Here is a 15,371-nt window from a genome sequence, read left to right as displayed (position 1 = left end):
CCACTACCTCCTGCTGTGGTCTATCAAAACACTGGCTTGAAATTTATCATCAGAGACCTCTCTGCATGACCCACTGATACATCCAGTCCCCACTCCCTGTGTCCTCATGTGATGCCAGTGCCTCTAATTAGAGGCTCATTGGCATTGGAAATTTCCACTACCCTCAGCTCTGCCGTCTATGACCTTGTGTGACCCTTTCCCATCCAAATTTACACGCTTGACCGCTGCATCCCCACCACTGCCTCCAGCCCTGCTCTCTGTGACCTAGTGAGAACCCTCTGCCTTCAAATTAACTACAGTGAACTCTCCAAAACAACAGCCTGAATTGTGTTACCCCTGTGCAAATGCTCTGCCTTCAGATTCAACGATTTTAAATGCTCCATGACACCACACTTATTCCCTATATCCTCGTGTGACCTCTCTGCACCCAAATTAAGCCTCATTGACTGCTACATAACCTTTGTGACCTCATGTGAACCCCCAACTTCAAATTAAACCACATGAACTCTGTATGACCCTAGCCTTGCTCGCTGAACTCTGTATGACCCCAGCCTTGCGCGCTGTGTCCTCATTTGACCCCTCTGAATCCAAATCGATCCTCATTGACCCATATTTGACCCCAAAGTACCTGCAGCCCTGCACTCTGTGACCTCTCTGCCTTCTTATTAAACCACATTGAACTCCACATGGCCTCAACTTGGTCTCTGTGTCCTCATTTGACCCCTCTGAAGCTAAACTGATCCTCATTAACCTCTGTGTAACCCCATAGGAGCGCCAGCTCTGCTCTCTGTGACCTTGTGTGAACCCTGTGCCTTCTAATTGATCCTCTCTGAACTCTGTATGACTCCAGTCTTGCTCTTTGTAGCCTCATTTGACCCCTGTGCATCCAAACTGATCTTCACTGGCCTCTGTGTGATCCCCCACTGAGTCTAAAATGATTCATAGTGTCCTCTGTATCAGCCCCATTGTCTCCAGCTTTCACTCTTTGTGACCCCACTGCCTCCGAATTGATCCTGAGTGACCTCTCAAAGGCATCCCAGTAATTCCAGTCCTGCTTGCTGTGGCATCATTTACCCCAGGGCCTGCACAGCTATCCTCATTGATCTCTGCGTGTCCGGCTCTACCTCGAGCCTTTTTCTCTCTAACCCCCCATCAGTAGCCCCTGATTGAACCCCAATTCCGACCTAGCTTTTCATCTGTGAGCCCTGTCTGTCTCCGTTTCCCCTAAACGTCCTCTCCTTGACCCCGTGTGACCCTGACAGCCTCCCTTTTTCCCCTGCATGACACAGTTAACTCCAGCCTCACCCTTCTATGGCCCCCTTTTCCTCTAGACTCTTCTGCCCTTACTCCTGTATTGCCTATTGCCTCCTGACCTGCCATCGTAACCCGTGAATAGTAACCAAAAACAGGCTAGTGAGGCGACCGAGTCACAAGTGCCTTCTCCATCTCCTGAGATGGTGGGTTTGATTCCACTGGAGGCTCCCTTAGTTGAGGCTTTGCAAGAGACTTGCTCTGTTTCCTCGTTGCCATAGCCGGTGGGGAGGGGAGGGGGAGCAAAAAAGGCGGTGTGAGACAGGGTGACTGAAGAACACAGGTATCCATCACACTACTTTTTGCAAGGAAGGCAATGGCTCCATCATTTGGACTCAGACCCCGACCGGAGACTGTCCCCGCCATGCCCATGTCATGCCATAGGCCACAAAGTTCCCTTGGCTGCCTGTTGCTCCTTTCCAAACATCCAGGGGGAGCGTGCTTCTTGTGTGCTGACTACAGTGTGGTGCTAATAATGCCTGTGTTGTGGGTTTGACTCCCCATGGTGGTCACTTGGTGACTGTGGGCCTGGGGAGCGTGGCTTTTGCTCTTTTACCTGACTGCTATGGGAAGAGGGGGCAAGAAAAGGGAAGGATAGGGGCTGGCTACATTGGAGGGTGTGGGGGAAAGTCCTTGCCCCACAATCTGGAGGGTACTGACGTCAATCCCCCTGCTGCAACAGAGCAGGCTGGAGAATGCAGGCCTCCATCCTGCTGCCACTCACATGTAAAGTGAGCGTTCAACCACTGGAGCTAATTCCCCAGGCTCTCAGCCAGCGACCGCTGTTGCATGGCGAACAAGGGCCAGAGCCGAGCAGCTTTCACCCTCACTATGGCTTGGGAGGCCAAGTGAGGAAAAGGGTTACTGGAGATGCTCAGCCCCCTGACTGACAACAGCTTCTAAACAGAAAGATCAAAGGGCCTGCACCCCACCCTGCCAACCTCCTGTCGTGGCTCAGGGGCTGGACTAGGTTACCTGCTGAGGTGCCTTCCAGCCCTACATTTCTATGACTATGACTCTATAAACATGCATTGCTGAACTATGGTGCAATGACACTGATCAGTCGGATCCCGTCAGACCTGGGTATAATCTATACAGGCAGGGCAGATTAGGTCACACGGGGCGGGGAGGAGTCTACATCTGAAACTGTAGATCAGCTGTAGAACTCCATACTCTGAGAGCAAACAGTAATTATGGCAACAGGCAAAAGGAGGTGGTGTCCCTTCTACATCGATGGTTAGCTTACAGTAGTGTCAGTACACCCTGACCTAAGCAAGTAGAGATTGATATTTCTGATCTCTCCACATGTTTAGGAGGGAAAAACACAAAGTTTGAATTAGTTAACTTTACTTTAGACCCTGATACATTTACACAAACATTGCAGTAAAGATCACAAGAGAACATGCAAAGCAAGAAGCAATTAGAAAACTAGTTTCAGGCATTTAATGAAATGTTACAGTAACAGAAGGTCATTATTCAGTTTGAATGGGAAACCCAGGCTAACAAAAGCATTACTCTTTTCAGCTGATAAATGTTTTCTCGGATTACATCTGTGTTTTAGGAGAAGCCCTGTGTGTATCTCACTCAAGTTATGTGCTGTTGGTTGCAGCTTGGTTGGTACTTGCTCTTGGCCAAATTGTGGATTCCAGAAAGAGGCAGAAGAGTCTTGATTAAAAAGCAACTTCAAGAAGGCAGACAATGGCACTGAGGAGCATACTGGGAGAGGTTCCACGAGACCTAGTGCAATTACTTAATGGAATGGTTAATTTCATTGAATTCCAAATAACTTGGAAGTGGACCCATCTCCAGGATAACCTCCTTCCTACATGCTCTGCTCTCTTTCACACACCTCAGAGCTATGGATGGAGGTTTGAATTCTTAATCCAAAACAAAAATGATTCCTCAATCTATTCAGATGTTTCCAGGTTCAGATAGGCCAAATTTACACAGCTCTAGAAGCAAATATTGTAAAACCAACACACTCATAAAAGTTTTGACTAAGGGGAAAAAGTCAGACAGGTGATTCTGCAGGAGAAGTGCTGTGCTGCTCACACCCTACTCCTCATTGCTCAGCGGCTTAAAACAACAGGATGCTGTGAATACTGAAACAGAAAATGGAAAAATTAGTAGAGAGAACAATCATCCGTACACTGACATTGGATATCGATTACAACAAGCCCATTCTCCTCCTTTAGTTATTTTCACAATTCCATTTTGTTGGCTGTGCAATGTGTAAATTGACTGCAGAGACAGAGAAGTAACCCTTGCCCAGAGAATAAGGATAATTTCTCCTAAATCTTCATGTGTACCGTATTGCCAAATTTTCAGACTTAAGTGCCTAAAGTTAGGCACCTAAATTAAGTATTTGGGCTCCTAAATAAGTTTCTTGATTTTCAATTTCCAAGCACTCAAAATTCTCACAGTGACAGGCCACCGTCTTTCTATTTACACCTTTTAAATGACAGATAGACATGAGTCATGAGGTTCAGATCTTGATCTCAGGTTTCTTCCAGTCTCAGGATGACTTGACTCAGGATTCTTGTTTAAAATCTTTATACAGATACACACAAGCTTTGAATACAAACATTCTGAAAGTTTGTGAAAAAAGGGGTCTGGATCAGTTTCCATTTTGAACCCATCTCTTATCTATCAAAAAAACTGGTCAAGAAATGGCAGAATCTTTCTCTGGAAATTCCTACATCAGACTGAGTCATGAAATTGTCATTTAGATGAATAAATAAAATATCTCACCTTTTCCCTGCCCACAGCAGTTTGAATCCTTCATTGATTTTATCATATGGCAAAGTGTGGGTTATTAATGCAGCTGGGCTACACTGCTTGTTCATGTAATCAGACACCAGTTTAGGAAGAGGGGCCTTCAACTTCCACCCTTAAAAAAAACAAACAAACAAGCAAACAAAAACAATAGCAGCAGCCTATCAGAAGAATGTGACGTACATAATACCCATTCAAGAAGGTAGAGGGGACGAAAAATCATGTTCATAAGGTGAAGATGGCTTTGGCTGCAGATGTGTTTACCGTAACAATTAATTCTGCTTCACAAGGCTACATTGGCATTCAGGACTCAAATCAGCACCCCAACACCTCAGAGCTGTAATGAGGTCACCAGACTGTGATTGTGAGGACACAGTTTGAATCTTTGTGTTTTGATTCCAGAATTCTTGCTAATGAGACGAGTAGCACCAGCGCTTCCTTGTCAGGATGGGTTGATTTAAATCAAAACTATTTAAATCACCGATTATAATAATGATTTAAATCAGCAAGCAGGAAACCTTAATTTAAATACTGAATTTTAGTATTGTTTCAATTTGTATTTTTTTTGTGATTTTCTAAAAGAACCCAAAAGTTGATACTTAGTGGCTGGTAGACACTAAAACATGTTGATTTGCAACTAAATATAGCCTTTACACTAAATCTGGTACTTCTTATGCTAAACAGGAGGATACATGACAACTATACCCATTTATTTAACTTAACATATATTTATTTAGATTCTTAATTTTTAAAGTTTTATGTTAGAAGATGGTGAACGATGTATTTCTTATTTACTAGATGATGATTAACTTTTCACTTGTGATCGGTGTTAAGCTCTATTTGGATGGAAACTGGAACCCAAATAGAAATGTGCAAAAATGGCATTTTAAAAAATTACTTAAATATGCTGGGTACATGAGAATTTTTTTCCAAACACATTTTGCATTTAAAGCTAACTGATTTATTAAACTGTAGTTAGTGAATTGAAGTGATTCTTTCTAGTCACCCATGACCTTCAAGATTTTAGAACGAGTAGAATTTCATCTTCTCACACCTAGTTTTTATTTGATAGGAAGAAGAAATCAAGCTTTTCTGCTTTTTCAACTCCCAATTGTTTTCTTAACTTTGAATGAACTAGTCATTGAACTGAACTAGTTGAATAAATGGATATGGAGTATGTATGATCCTTGCACCTGCAGAAGAGATTACTGCTATCAAAAGCTGGGTTAGCAGTTCAACACACACTGGTTCCAGATGCTTAGCCAGTGACCTCTACTAATTCACTGGTTTGGCTTCCTTTAAAACTTCAGTAGCAAACATGGGCTGCTTCGTATTTTTCTATTTAGTGTAAATTATTTTACATACGTTGTCACAATTTCAAATGTAATTTTTAATAGGTTTATTTTTAAAAGAAAAATATATTTAATTTAAATAATAAAATCCAATCTAAATGAAAAAATCTGGTATTTTTGATTTTTTTTTAAACCATCAATTTTTATCCACCCTGTTCCATACTATGCAATGTCTATGCAACTTGTAGCTTCCATCTCCTCTGTGAAGGTTGCATTTCCATCTCTGGCTGTTCTCCTGCAGCAGGACCTTTTCCTTGCTTAACCATGAGATCAAGATCAAGAGACTGAACGTTCAGACTCTGAATGTCACAAGTACATCAGAGCACTAGGACTGCACTTCCGCTTAACTCCTTACCTCCAATCAAACTCTCCTTCCATTGACGCCCAGAGAACAGCAGCATAGGGTCAAAGGAGATCTGTGATCCTGAAGGGGGTTCTCCTACCAGCATACAAGTTCCATAGCCCAAGTGGCACGATAGCAGGGCAGCCATCTGTTTTAGAACACAGACATGTAAAGAGGACAGGAAGGTTATGAAACAAGCTTCCATTCAGAGCTGGTTGTAACTTTTCCATAATACTGAAGTTTGCTAAAAGGGAGACTATGCGCAGAATAACTAGGATAGGGCCAATGGGCGATACCCTGACGCTACAAATAATCCCATTGAAGTCAACGGGAGCTGCTGGGTGCTCAGGCACTTGAAAGTAAGGTTACTAACTGAGGTGCCTAAGGAGAGGGTATTTACCTTTCAGTGACTTGAGTTCTTCTGCAGGGTGTTTTATCCCTGTGTGTGCTCTACCATGGGACATGCATGTGCCTGCACACTCTTGTTTGGAGATTTGAATTAGCAGTGACTGCAGGTCTGCACCTGTGCACCATGCAGCCTCGTGCCCCAAAGCGAGGCCACAGAGAGGAGTGGAACCCGCCGTCACTCCAGAGTCGCAGACTCCACTGCAGAGGGGAGGGAGGGCGGGAGGTGGAGCACCCATAGGGACAAAACGTCTTGAAGAGCTCTACTGAAAGGTAAGTAACCGCTCCTTCTTCTTCGAGTATATGTCCCTATGAGTGCTCCACTCTAGGAGACTTCCAAGGAGTAACTCAACACAGAGGTAGGTGCTGAGGAGGCGGATCCAAGACAGTGGGGAGGATGGAATCATCAAGGGCCGCCTCCATCTTAGATGCAGGTAGGGGATCACGATGTCTGGAGAACATGTGAATGGAGGACTGAGTTTGCAAATTTGGATGATGGGAACATAATAAGGAGGGCCCAAGAAGTGTATTGAGCCCTGGTGGAATGTGTTGTCACCTGGGGGTGGGAGTTGTATCCTAGTGACATTGTAACAGGTTATGATGCAAGCTGAATCCCACTAACAGAATCTTAAACAAGAGATTGATTGTTCTTTCTAGCTTCCAAAAAAGGATATGAATAATCTTGGAGAAATCCTAAAGATTCTAGTCCTGTCCAGATAGAAGGGAAGTGCCCACCAAACATCTAAAGTGTGAAGACTAGCCTCTTCTCTTGTGGAGCAAGGTTTGGGAAAGAAAATTGGAGGGTGGATACTTGAATGATTTGAAAGTCCAACAAGACCTCTGGGAGGAATCAAGGATGCGGGCGTAGTGTTATCTTTGCACAGTAGAAGGCAGTGTAAGTTGGGTCACGAGCTCTGTGTTCTCCCACCCTTCTACGTGAGGTGACGGCAAGGAATGGTGTTTTGAAAAGGTGGAGGAACAAACAGGTGGCCATTGGTTCAAATGGGGGGTTCATTAGGGCACTGAGGACCAAATTAAGGTCCCCATGGAGATGAGGGCATATGAGGAAACAAATGAGATAAGTCCTCAAGGAATCTGGGTGTGGAGGGGTAGGCAAAAACTGAAAGGCCCTCAGTAGGCAAATGAAAGGCCAGAATAACTTCCAGGTGTACTTTGACTGAACCCATAGATAATCCACTTGTTTTGAATTCCCGCAGGTAATAGAGGATTCTGGAGAGAAGATCTTCAGAAATGGATAAAGTGATATGAACACCAAGAAAGAAAGCACTTCCACTAGTGCAGGTAAGTTTTAGGTGTGGAGAGCTTCCTACTATTGAGAAGTACAGAGTGGACCTCCACTGAGCAGTCCAACTCTAACATCGAGAACCATCAAGGAGCCAGGCCTTGAGGTTCAGAGACAGGAAACTGGGGGATTCATGATGCCTGAGTTCTGTGTCTGGAGGTCTGATAGGAGCAGGAGTCATTGAGATCTCTACAGAAAGGTGAAGTAGCTCCCAATACCAAACCAGTCTGAGTCAAGGAGGCACAATCAGGATGACCTTCACCTGCTCCTGCTGTTATTTGACCAGTGTCCTGAGAATGAATGAAGTTGGAAGGAAGGCACAGAAGAGGCGGTTGGGCCAGGGAACTAGAAGGGCCTCCCCTAAGGAACTGTGGTTAAGTCTCCCCCAGGAGTCGAAGATTTACCATTTTGTGTCGTCCAAGATTGGAAAGAAATCCGCAACAGGGCTGCCCCAAACTTTGCAAATGTTGCAAAAAATCGGGATGTTGAGCTCCCGCTCATGGGGTGCTGATGGAAAAGAGTCTGCTTCGGGCAATGGCTGCTGTGTCCTGGAGGCCTGTTCGGGAGACCACGGGGATCTCTACGCGATGCGTAATGTGCCAGTTCCACAGTTTTAGGGGTTCTGTGCATAAGGACTGGGACCTTGCTCCCCCTTGTTGGTTTATATAGTTCATCGCTGCCCTGTAGTCGACCATTAACCTGGCACGGCAGCTTTGAATGTCACCAAAAAATGTTGGTACACGTAATGAACTGTCCTTCGTTCTAGAACATTGGTCTCAAGCAACATTTCTTGTGGTGACCATTTGGCCCTGCACTGTGGAATTCTGTAAGTGGGCTCCTCAGCCAAGCAGGGAGGCATCCATTGTGAGGATTCATGTTGATGGTGGGCAGGAGAAAGGGGCTCCCACACATACCTTCATAGGGTCTTTCTACCATCCAAAGAAGTCTAGAACCCTTGGGCGTATATAATTCATTCGGTAAGGCTGTGCTTATCTGGTCTGTACACAGTTCTGAGCCAGCCTGCAGACATCAAAGATGTCATCTCTCATGTGGCGTAATACATGCTGAGGCCCACATAAGAGCTGAAGGAAGGGTCTTATTGCTGTCTAAGGCCTCAGCTGTAAGTTAGTGACTAAACTGGAAATGATGGAGAACCTATCCCGCAGAAGATAGGCTCTGGCAGTTTGGGTGGCCAGGGTAGCTCCAATGAAATCTATTCTCTGAACAGATGTCAGCCTGGACTTCCCTCATTTGATAAGGAGGCCGAGAGCCTGAAACAAGGGGAGGGCTCTGTTTTGTTGCTGATTGTACCTTGGGAGCAGATCATCCCTCGCAAAACCAGTCATTTAGATCAGAGGTTCTCAAACTGTTGTCCGAGCTCCATTCAGGTGGTCAATGGATAGTTTCAGCCACAGGCGTGGCTCCACTAATTAGGTGCCTGGACCCTGGAGAAGACGCACATGTAAGGTGTGGTGGTAGCCTTGGAGGGAATAGGGGCTAGGTGGCAGTAGACAGTGGGGTGAGAAGACAGGATGCGGGGAATTTGGGACACACAGGGCTGCGGAGGCCAGAGAAAGAGGTGACTTTCCCCAGCTCCAGGGCTGTGGCTGCCGGGGAGAGACAGCCCTCCTTCCCAGCCTCAGCTCTGTGGCTGCTGTGGCGGGGGAGAGACCCCCCACTCCTTCCCAGACCCAGCTCAGGGGCTGCCGCGGCAGGGGAGAGAGGGCACATCCATCACATTAGAAAGGTAAGACTAATGATATTACAATGAGTTGTATGCTTTTATCTGTAGAACAAAAAAATGTTAATTATTATTAAGGTTTTTTTTATATAGCGGTTTTATCCAAAGCACTTTACAATAGTTAGCTAACAGTACAAACAACATTTGGAAAGAGCATTAAGTGGTTCACTGAGATCCTCAGTAATTTTCAAGTGGTCCGCGAAAAAAAAAGTTTGAGAATCACTGATCTAGATTGGGAAAGACAGCAATGCCATCTCGATGTACCTGCAGCTAAAGAGAGGACCTTTGTGAAAGCCCATGGAGTCATGGAAAATGCAAAGGGGAGAACATGGTATTAATAATGCTCTGAGCCAATGACCAATCGCAAAAATGTCTCTGGGAGAGTTGTATAGTGACATGAGAATATATGTCTTGAAGTTGGAGAACAGTAAACCAATCTCCCTGATTCAGGGATGGGATTATGGTAGCAAGAGTCAGCATCCTGAAATGCTGTGAAAGGATATAGGTGTTCAGGTTCCTGAGGTCTAGCATCAGTCCCCAATCACCGTTTCTTTGGGGAACCAGGAACTATTTGGAGTAAAAAGCTTCTTCCCACAAATTCTGGGGGAACTGGCTCTCTCGTTTCCTGAGTGAAGAGGGACTGAAATTCCTGTTTCAAGAGACCCTCCTGACAGGGGTCCCCGAACGGGGAAGGGGAAGGAGTGGGGAACAGACTGGAAGTGGATAGAGTAACCTGTAGCCACCACCTCTGAAATCCGCCTGTGCATGGTGATAAATTCCCAAACAGGTAGGAAAAATGCATGAGGTGGTCCCCAAAGGGAGGGTGGAGGTTACATTTGCTCAGCATATTCAGAAAAGAGGATTATTTGAGGCCCTCAACCAGGCCATCAAAATGGTTGTTTGGAGGAAGGTTTGGGTAAGAAAGTTGTTATTGGGGTTGTCCCTTTACTATGAGGCCAGGATCTCCTAGGAGACTCCATAGTCTGGAATAGGCCTGATATTGTTGATGTTGGAATGACTGGTATTGTGCTATCTGGGATTTACTGACACGTCTTTTTTCCAGGCACATAAATTCCAAGCACCCTCAGGGTAGCGCTAGGATCCTGGAGGGAGTGAAGTGAAGTGTCAATATCACAGCTTTTATCCTTCAAATGGGAGATCTTCCACCATGTTTTGTACCTCACAACAGCAGCGACTAAAGAACGTGAAGCTGTCTCAGTGTTGAGGGCAGCCTGTAAAGAAGCCTTTGCTCTGAGCTAGCCCGCAGAAATGACAGTTTAGAACTGATCCCTCTTGTCCTGTGGCAATTAATTAATAAAACGAGTAAACTTTGCATAGTTATTAGAATCTTATTTAATGATCAGGTTTTGGTAATTTGTTACTCAAAGTTGAAGGGCAACTGAGGAATATCTTTCTGCTAAGGAGGAATAACTCTTTCTGCCACCTCCCTGTTTGGAGGTGTGGATATGGATCTAGTCTGGCAGTTTCTCTCATTAACTGCATCCACCACCAGGGAATTGTTAGTGGGAGAAGAAATATTCCGTCCCCTTGGCCGGTATAGAATTTTTTTGTCTGCCAGTTTACAGGTAGGTTCTAGGGTGGTGTGTGTTTGCCAGAAAGTCTGGGTTGGAGATAAAAGTGCATCTTTAATGGGCAAAGCTATTTTGCTCTGGGGGGTGATGTGAAGAATATCCATAAAAGAGTGCTGAGACTCTTGTACCTCTTCCGTGGAGATTTCACAGGAGTCTGCAAGTCTCTTCGTTAGGTCCTGAATGACCTAAAATCATCCATGTAGGATGGTGGAGTTGGCATTACGACCAGGAGTGTGAAGGAGGAGGACTTATGAGAGGATGGTGTGTCTTTCTCTGGAGGTGGTTGTAGTTCCTTCTGCTCTCCGTCCTATAGTGGAGAGGCATGTGGTACCAGTGATTGCATGTAAGATACCAGTGGCTGTTGTGGAGCCAGGGGAACATTCAGCCATGTTTTCTTGGGGGTAGGAACCCAATAGAACTGGTCCACATAAGGGTTCCAGGGACTCTAATAGGCCCATTGAGGAAGTGGGTAGGTTGGGGACCCTAGGGATTTACATGAGCAGAAGGTCCAGGGTAGCTTCTGGACCCTGGTGAGTTCTCATCAGGGTACGCTTTGTGAAGTGTTGGATAGTAGGCTGAAGAACACCATACCAGGATTTCGGAGTCAGAGGGTATCATTCTTATAAGGAGGAGCTCTGGGCATTGGTGCCGGAGAGCAAGTCAGAATCTGAGCTGGCGGTTGGGTAAATACCAGGAGACTAAAACCTGCTGCAAAGTGCCGAGAGGTGGTGCCCAGTGGGTATAGAGGGACCTGAGGAAAACTTCTCTCAGTACCATGGAGGAGAGGGGACTCTGGTTTCTCTGAAACAAACAAGTCCCCTTGAGACAGGAACCTTGACAGAACTGGAGGGCTGTGATTGCCAATTACCAGGGCCCTACCAAATTCATGATCCATTTTGGTCGATTTAACGGTCATAGGATTTTTAAAATAGTCAATTTCATGGTTTCAGAGGTTTACATCTGGAATTTCATGGTGTTATACCCGTGGGGTCCTGACCCAAAAGATGGTTGGTGGGGGGCTGGGCGGGGTGGGGCGGTCACAAGGCTATTTCAGGGGAGCTGTGGCCGGGAGCCAGCTCTAAAGCCAGTGCCACCACCACCAGCACAGAAGTGAGGGTGGCAGCGAATTGAGGGTGGGTTACCATATGTCTGGGTTTTCCCAGCAGCCTTCCGACCGGGCTGGGAGGCTCACAGCTGGGGCTGCAACTTCCCTGCCCGGGTCAGAAGGCTGACAGCTGGGGCCTCACCCTCTCTGAGCGGGGGGAAGAGGTGACAGCTGGGGCCTCACCCTCTCTGAGCGGGGGGAAGAGGTGACAGCTGGGGCCTCACCCTCTCTGAGCGGGGGGAAGAGGTGACAGCTGGGGCCTCACCCTCTCTGAGCGGGGGGAAGAGGTGACAGCTGAGGCCTCACCCTCTCTGAGCGGGGGGAAGAGGTGACAGCTGGGGCCTCACCCTCTCTGAGCGGGGGGAAGAGGTGACAGCTGGGGCCTCACCCTCTCTGAGCGGGGGGAAGAGGTGACAGCTGGGGCCTCACCCTCTCTGAGCGGGGGGAAGAGGTGACAGCTGGGGCCTCACCCGCTCTGAGCGGGGGGAAGAGGTGACAGCTGAGGCCTCACCCTCTCTGAGCGGGGGGAAGAGGTGACAGCTGGGGCCTCACCCTCTCTGAGCGGGGGGAAGAGGTGACAGCTGGGGCCTCACCCTCTCTGAGCTGGGGGAAGAGGTGACAGCTGGGGCCTCACCCTCTCTGAGCGGGGGGAAGAGGTGACAGCTGGGGCCTCACCCTCTCTGAGCGGGGGGAAGAGGTGACAGCTGGGGCCTCACCCTCTCTGAGCGGGGGGAAGAGGTGACAGCTGGGGCCTCACCCGCTCTGAGCGGGGGGAAGAGGTGACAGCTGGGGCCTCACCCGCTCTGAGCGGGGGGAAGAGGTGACAGCTGAGGCCTCACCCTCTCTGAGCGGGGGGAAGAGGTGACAGCTGGGGCCTCACCCTCTCTGAGCGGGGGGAAGAGGTGACAGCTGGGGCCTCACCCTCTCTGAGCTGGGGGAAGAGGTGACAGCTGGGGCCTCACCCTCTCTGAGCGGGGGGAAGAGGTGACAGCTGGGGCCTCACCCGCTCTGAGCGGGGGGAAGAGGTGACAGCTGGGGCCTCACCCTCTCTGAGCGGGGGGAAGAGGTGACAGCTGGGGCCGCAGCCTCTCTGCAGGGGAGTGACAGCTGGAGCTACAGCCTCTCCGTGCTGGGGGAGGGGGTGACAGCTGGGGCCGCAGCCTTCCACCCGAGTTTCGGGACAGACAGCCACCTTCACTTTTGTGCCACCTTCAGAACTGGGATCCCAGCCAGCAGCCGCAGAGCTTCCTGCAACCCAGGGAGGTTTCTGGCAGTGGGTCTGACCCGGCTCCAGGAGTGGCCCCTGCAGGGGAAGAGGAAGTCCCATCCCTCCCCAGCCTGGGCTGGGACTAGCAGTTGGAGCCCATCCCATGGTAGGAGCTCCCAGATGGGGTGCCCCCGGCCCTGCCCCTCTCATACAATAGCCAGATTTCACAGTCCATGACACACTTTTCATGGTCACAAATTTGGTAGGGCCCTACCAATTAGGTTTGGTGACACCTGGCTAAAGGCATCAGCTTGTCCTTTATTTTTGATATTTTGTTTTGCCTCCTGAGTAGAGAAACTGCCATCCGGCACTCTAGGGGTTAAAGAAAACCTTTGGGTTCAGCAAGCCCCACCCTGCTGTACTTGAGGCCAATAGCAGGCTTGGAGGGGGTAGAAAAGAAGGGAGCTGGCTCAACTGAGTGCTAATTAGTGGATGTGTACTTTTACTTTTCTATCTGTCTGAAGGATTGATCAGTTATCTACCAGCTAGTACAGCTACTTGAGGTAAGTAAAGGCTCCCCTGCCAAGGAGAGACTGTAACTAAGCCCCAGCACTTGGGGCAACTGGACTAGTGGGACCATGCCCCAAAGTGAAGAGACCTGTAGGAAGTAACCCAAGGAAGTGGGTCTTGACTCCCTGCTGGGAGGGAGACCCCATTTCCCTTGTTTAGGGATTGATCTACATAGGGCCCTGAGGTGGGGGGAGGGGCTAGAGAGGGAGGGTCAGGGTTTCCCTACCACCCCATCTTGCCTTACAGACTGAAAGACTGGTGATCTAACCCTTAGGCTGCCTGGCCATGGAGACCCTATCACACCCCCTTTCCTCCAGACTTGTCTGGTAAAGGCATTTCAGCTTATATTCATAACTTTTACTATGCATTTTGTACATATATTTCACCATGATCTTGGCTAGCAAGTTATTGGTTTTCAAATTATAGCTCACACAGTATATTTTGTGCAAAGATTACTAGAGTAGTGTGTGGGGTATGATGAGGGGTGCATTTAGGTCACAAGTGTTTTCAACTTCATTATTGAATGGGAAGGAAAGAACTTACTAGCGTTCACTCAACTCTGATGCTGTGGCCTCAGTGAGGAGCTCTGTGTTACACTCCAACAAGGAGCTGTCTCCTGATCTGCTGTTGCAAAATCATCTGCAACAAGCTCTGACTGAACTTTGTGTGATGTTTCTCACCATGAAGTCCTTGACATGTAGGCTCTTCACTTGGGCAGAACTAGTTATATATAATTAGCATTACCACTATAGTCCTAAAACAAGACCCCACTACAGTAAGTAACATACAAACACAAATAGGGTCCTTAAACAGACTCCTTACCAAGGTAAGGCTACACCAGCTCTGTTTTACTACCCAACTGTTTCTGAGTTGTTTTAAAGTTATGGTGACCCCTGAAGTGTGACTGAAGGAATTCTGGGTACAATGCTTATGCAAATGAAGTTTTCTGTAGCCCTGCTTCCCCCAGTTCATGGATAGATGGGAGCAGAGTGCTCCTTCCCCTTTGGAGCTTTAGGCCAAAGACCTGCCATTATCATTATTTAAAGTTTATATTGCAATAGCTCCCACAGGACCAAGTCATAATTAGAGCTCCATTGGACCGGATGCTATGCAAATACTTATGACAATACAATTCCCTGCCCTGAAAAGCATACAACCTAGAAAGACCTACATATTCCATATAAAAGGGAGTGAGCTAAAATATCTAATCCATGTAGTTTTATACACCTAAACTCTTTTGCTCCATATAAATATATGGAATAGGTCTCGACTCTGTCTATTGACCCCTTAAGCTATTAGGTGAGTTTTGAGGATGCAGTTACAGGACCTGATAATGACTGATTCTGGGAGGATAGCAAAGGGGTGAATGAGTGAAAGGGAAGCTAGAATCCTACTGTTGGCACACCCTGAATAGGAAGTGCAAGGGACTGCACCATCTGAAACACTGGGCATTGAAGTGGTGGGGCATAGCCACAACCCCATCTTCATTCCACACCCACTAGAAGCTGGAGGCTAGTCCCAGAGGGAGCGTACACTGCATCTTTTAAATGGCTGCTGTAGATACCACCTCAGTGTGTAGTCTCCAATGTGACCCAGGAAGCAGTCTGTTTGCCTGTCTCCTCCGTATTCATAATGTTTCTGGCAGCTGCCTCAGCATGGGGCGCCTC

General features: G+C 47.5%; 1 protein-coding gene across 3 annotated transcripts in view; it reads right to left on the bottom strand.

Moving 5' to 3' along the window:
• Positions 1 to 2,779: 2,779 nt before the first annotated feature.
• LOC311519498 (alcohol dehydrogenase 1-like) overlaps positions 2,780 to 15,371 on the bottom strand; it is a 92,993-nt gene continuing 80,401 nt past the window's right edge. For all 3 annotated transcript variants that reach the window (XM_084626042.1, XM_084626043.1, XM_084626041.1), the window contains 3 exons: positions 5,794 to 5,929; positions 4,063 to 4,201; positions 2,780 to 3,413 (listed from right to left, as the gene is read on the bottom strand). In XM_084626042.1, coding sequence (XP_084482168.1) covers positions 3,389 to 3,413; positions 4,063 to 4,201; positions 5,794 to 5,929 — 300 coding nt within the window. In that variant the 3' untranslated portion in view covers positions 2,780 to 3,388. The remainder of the gene's footprint in view (positions 3,414 to 4,062; positions 4,202 to 5,793; positions 5,930 to 15,371) is intronic.

The sequence above is a fragment of the Lepidochelys olivacea genome (assembly GCF_965140295.1).
Source record: "Lepidochelys olivacea isolate rLepOli2 genome assembly, chromosome: 4".
Taxonomy (NCBI): Eukaryota; Metazoa; Chordata; order Testudines; family Cheloniidae; genus Lepidochelys; species Lepidochelys olivacea.
The sequence above is the reverse complement of the archived record's forward strand: the minus strand, read 5'-3'. Positions and strand labels throughout refer to the sequence as shown.